This window comes from Neoarius graeffei, chromosome 5 (genome assembly GCF_027579695.1).
Source record: "Neoarius graeffei isolate fNeoGra1 chromosome 5, fNeoGra1.pri, whole genome shotgun sequence".
Lineage (NCBI taxonomy): Eukaryota > Metazoa > Chordata > Actinopteri > Siluriformes > Ariidae > Neoarius > Neoarius graeffei.
The window spans coordinates 3,309,113-3,314,102 of record NC_083573.1 but is presented as its reverse complement, the minus strand read 5'-3'; the positions used below and the strand labels follow the sequence as shown (position 1 = coordinate 3,314,102).

At 39.6% G+C, this 4,990-nt stretch overlaps 1 protein-coding gene across 1 annotated transcript; it reads right to left on the bottom strand.

Moving 5' to 3' along the window:
• Window positions 1-280: 280 nt before the first annotated feature.
• nrsn1 (neurensin 1) lies at window positions 281-4,298 on the bottom strand. The gene is made up of 2 exons (XM_060920358.1): window positions 4,119-4,298; window positions 281-664 (listed from the first exon to the last, which is right to left on the bottom strand). The coding sequence occupies exons 1-2, from the start codon at window positions 4,296-4,298 to the stop codon at window positions 281-283; spliced, it is 564 nt and encodes a 187-aa protein (XP_060776341.1).
• Window positions 4,299-4,990: the final 692 nt, after the last annotated feature.

Sequence of the window (4,990 nt, the reverse complement as noted above, 5' to 3'; positions counted from 1 at the left end):
GCAATATTCAACACGCATACTTAATGAACTCAATTTGTTCCATTATTTAAGGTAATTTCAAATTCAAATTTACATTTTATTTCAAGAAATTCAATGCAGCGTGTCGTTCCCAGGAAAACCAGGAAGTAAAAGTGTACGCATCACCGTGTGTATTTGTGTCCTGAACTGTGAGTCGTGAGTGAAGCACTCTTGGGCTTAAAGTGTGCTGCTCGACAAATTAAACATATTGATGTTTTCTAGAATTATCAAACGTATTGAAGAAGGTGTACTGCTGTGGAGGTCAGGGTTCAGTGCCAGGCTGGACGTTCTGGACTTTGGACAGCGTGACGGGAACTTTGGCGTCCCCGGGGTTCGGAACAGACGCCTGGATCTCTGCAAGTCGCTCTTTGAAGCGTCGCTGGAGGTGGAGCTCGTCTTTGGCTCCGCCCTGCCCGCAGGCTGCTAACAAGAGGAGGCCGGCTGCCATGCCGGCTCCGCCCACACAGAAGAGCACGGCTCCGCCCAGTTTGCAAGCATCCAGGGCGCGGTTAAAGCGCATGGCTCGGCCGTCCACGAACAGCAACTCATCCTGTCCAAATGCCTCCAGGCGTGGGGGCGTGGCATAACCGACGAGCAGCACCGACAGACCCGAGATCAAGATCACCGCTCCGACCGCCACACACACCTGAAACACCAAACACAGAGACTCAAATCAAACAGATTCCCCCAGGTTTCTCCCCGAGCGACCAGTCACAGGATTACAACAGGATTTAATGAGTAGCGACACATTTCCATCAGTTAAATATTAAACATTTACACAAAAAATTTACAGATTCGACTCAAGTTCCAAAAGTCAAAACTAAAGATCTAATGATGCTCCTAAAAGCAGAATTTAAACCAAAAATCTTTAAAAAAAAAAAAAAAGCTTCATTAAGACAAGATAAGATAAACTTTATTCATCCCTCGGAAATTCTGAACATGAAATTTACGTTCCAGCAGCTCACAGATAGAAAGAGTCAGGAATAAACAAAAAAAAAAAAGTGCAATAAAAGTATTAAAATAATCAAATAAAACAAATAAAAAAGTTTTAAAAAATTTATATTTATGAGCTATTAAAAGGCTGACATTTAAAAACATGAGGTCAAAAAAATCTACTCAAGAATCAAAAATGGTCTCCAAAAAAAAAACATTAAGGTACAAGCCTACAATTTAAATCAAGCTTAAAATCCACCAAGTAGTATAATAATAATAATAATAATAATAATAAACTGTACAGTAAAACCTGAGAATGATAATTAAGCCTTAAAATAAAACCCTAAGATTGAATATTTGAATCAAAAAAAGCTCCGTTAAAGAACTAAAAGCCCAGGATGAAAACGGAGAAACTTATAAAATTAGACTTATGAGGTTTTCATGAAATTAGTAAAGCCCGAGTATGAAGAGCGACAGCCACGGAAGGTCCAAATGTAAAAACTAAAAACCTCAAACTATAATAATAATCATAAAATCCACACATCGAAAAAAAATTAAACAAACAAACAAAAGGAAAACACCACCTTTGGAGGTCTGTAGACGTTACCAAGGTAAAAACATCAGTGAGCTTCTCCAGGGCCCTGGACTACGAACGGAGGTTAACCTACCCAGAAGTAACCCAGGGTTCCCCCGCTAAACCGGGGTTGACAAAACCTGGTTATCTTGTTTGGGGTTAAACGGTACTACGACGCCAGTTATGAAGTTGATTTGTTGAACCTGGTTTAACCTAATCAGGGTTAATGCGCGTTCACGTTAAAGGGGAGGTTATCAGCGCAAATCCCCACTGTTCACAATGGCACGGTCGCCGTACTTCACGGAGGAAGAATGCGCTGTCATAATGCAAAGCTACGAGGAGTTCAAAACAACATTAAGAGCAAAATCTAACACAGCGGCTGCCAATAAGGAGCGGCAAGCATGTTGGCAACGAATTGCCGATCGGGTAAATGCGCAAGTACATTCTCCCTTCTACATGTTCCAGAACAGAAGTATAGGATGAGAGAAGCTTCATGATCAATCACAAGTCACAGAAAATGGTCCTTCGACGTGGCCCCAGTCATATATAGCTTGTTTAATGTCCGAAAAATCCTGAATAAAATTTGGTATGGTAAATTCATGGAGTCGCCTACTTAAGCTGATCTGTGCACAGAGTCACATGAATTAGGATGACTGGCTGTTCAGTCCCTTTGACTCAGTTGGTGTCGGTCCTGTGAACATTTCAGAGGCAACAGCAGTGCCAAACGCACCTGGCAACAGGTGAAATATAACAACATGATTCATAATGGGGGGTGTGTGCGCGTGCAAGCAAGCATTCATTTGCCTTTTATTTATTCAAGTTTTATCTGTTTGCCTAATAGTTCAAATTGTTTTGTATATAGTTTATAATGTTATTGTGTGATATTAATGATAATATTGTGGGAAAACTACTTTGCACGGACGTTCATTTAATTTATTCTATCGTCATTTTGTTTGTTCTATTTTTGTGTATTTTATTTATTTATCTGTTTGTCTAGTTGTATCTATTTTTCTAATAATAATATATTTTTTGCATTAATAGTTTGTTTTTCCGATTAAAATAATCTTGTGTTCTTGTTATAACTTTATCTATTTATCTGACTGTTTAGTTGTATCTATTTTTGTTACAATTTCAATATTTTTAATATAGAAAGTTTGTTTTTTTTCTATTAAAATGTTCTTGTGTGATAACTAGTTCTTGTGTTTATATTTATTGTAGTTGTATCTATTTTGTATCTCAGACTTAAATATTTTTGTAAAACAAGTGTTTTTCTATAAAATATTCTTGCGTTCTTGGTAACTATGTTTTTGAGTGGGTTCTTTTTTTTTTTTTTTACAGAAAAGCCGTTCTGCATGGACATTCATTGAAGCCCTCATTGTTTTTTAATGGTTATTTATGAGCGTTTAGGGGTTACAATAATGTAAGTCTAGGTTGCTTTATGTATGTCCAGAAATATTGATGTCACTGTCTAAGCAGAGGGATCTGGCTTCTTTAGACGCCGTCTTCTTAAAACTGAATAAATATTTAAAAAGAGCCAAATGAGCCAGTCTTTTGAACGGCTCTTTTCAAAGAACGGATCACAAAGATGCGGATCCCATCAAAGAGCCATAAATCCCATCTCTAATCTGCGCTCCGATATCGCACGGGTCATCCAGGTACGCTGGCATTGTCTCTAGAGGAAATGTCGGTGGAGAGGTGGTGTTTAAAAAGGGTGTGGTTAATCGGAAACCTCGGGTTAACCAAGAACATAACCTGAGACGAGCAGGTTTGAGATGCAGCGTAAGTTGCCATGGCAGCATACCTCGGTTTGAACATAGCCAACTTTCATAGTATGGGTTAATCGGGAAGTTACGCTGCACGTGATCAAGTTACTCTTGAAGTTACCCTGGTAAGCCAGAAAACCCGCTTCGTAGTACAGGGCCCAGGTCTGGGAAATGAAACAAACTCAAGACCTCAAGAAGTTACAAAAACACAGATTCATTCAATGACACTGAAGCCAGTAACTGAGTGAAGTCAGTATTTAAATTTTTTTTTAAATTTGTAAACATCCAATATCTATCTATCTATCTATCTATCTATCTATCTATCTATCTATCTATCTATCTATCTATCTATAAAGAATCTGAAGGCTGAAGTTGCTCCGAGAGGCACAATCTTCAAACCAAAGTACACAAAATTAAAACCTGAAGCTCTAAAGATGTTGAAGAAACTTTGATACCCAAAGTTCGAAGATAAAAAAAAAGCCACATGAGCGCCGACTTGCTCAAGATTAAAACCCAGAGACTGAAATCTTGAAGTTAAAGAACTAAAGCAGTTTGTAAAGAGCGAGTATTAAATGCTACAGAACTCCAGAACCCAGGATCCAAAATTCAAACCTAAAACATCTGAATGTGAAAGGTCTATCCAAGCTCAAGGATTAAAATGAAAACTGAAAAGATATTCTAACACTCTGAAAGATTAAAAAGTTGACTCGAGGCACAATCTTTTAAAATTATCAACTAATTTAAGCCCAGGATTCGGACTTCAAGATCGAAACCAAACACAAACCAAATCAACAAAAGGCTGAAAAGTTGAACCACGCTGTTTGTCTGACCTTCCAGAGGACGGAGCTCCACCTGCTGGCCAATCTCTGTGTCTGCAACTCATCGCGGTGGCGCTCCCAGATGGAGGAGGTGCAGTCCTCGTAGAACTGGTGCAGATAGGAGCGAACGCCATAGCGCTGCGGCCCTCCGTCACCGTACTCTGAGCCGCACAACTCCGGGCACGACGCCATCTTCACATCTGGCACACAACAAGAAGAAAAACCTGAACACAAATGCCGCAACACCACCACTTTAACTCACCGAGGAGCCGGCGGAGAACAACGAGACGTCAGATCACCGCAAGATCGCAATGCCTTCTGGGAAATTTCAGCTTTACGGATTCTGATATGAACTAAATTCCTCATATCACAAACTTCACTTGAAGAAATGTTGTTGTCTTACGCTACAGTGATAATTCTCGCGTCCGGAAACAGAACCTTGGGTCCGAAGTCAGCACTTTGGGATTTTTCCCTTTAAAAACAGCCCCGGATTTGAATCAGCACTTCAGAAGGTGATGAAATGGGATCCAGGTCAGAAAGATGTTCGGATTACGTTCTGTTCCTCACACACGCTCATCCTGTGTGGATCGTAAACTCAAAACAGACAGTTTTGAGTCTAAAGATCTAATCATTTGTAAAACGCACAAGAGGAAAACATCACTCTCACTAAAATCGGTCTCATGCACCAGGTTTTAAGCAGCAGCCATTGTTCTGTCCTTAAAGTTGCATTATTTTTGCCAGTTCTGTTGCTTAGCAACCAGAGCTGACTGTTCAGAGACTCATTACGCAGTGATGTAACGGTTTCCTGTGAATATTTTGACAAATAAATACATCGTTTCATGAACCATGGATTTTATCATATCGTTTCATAAAAGTGATAACAG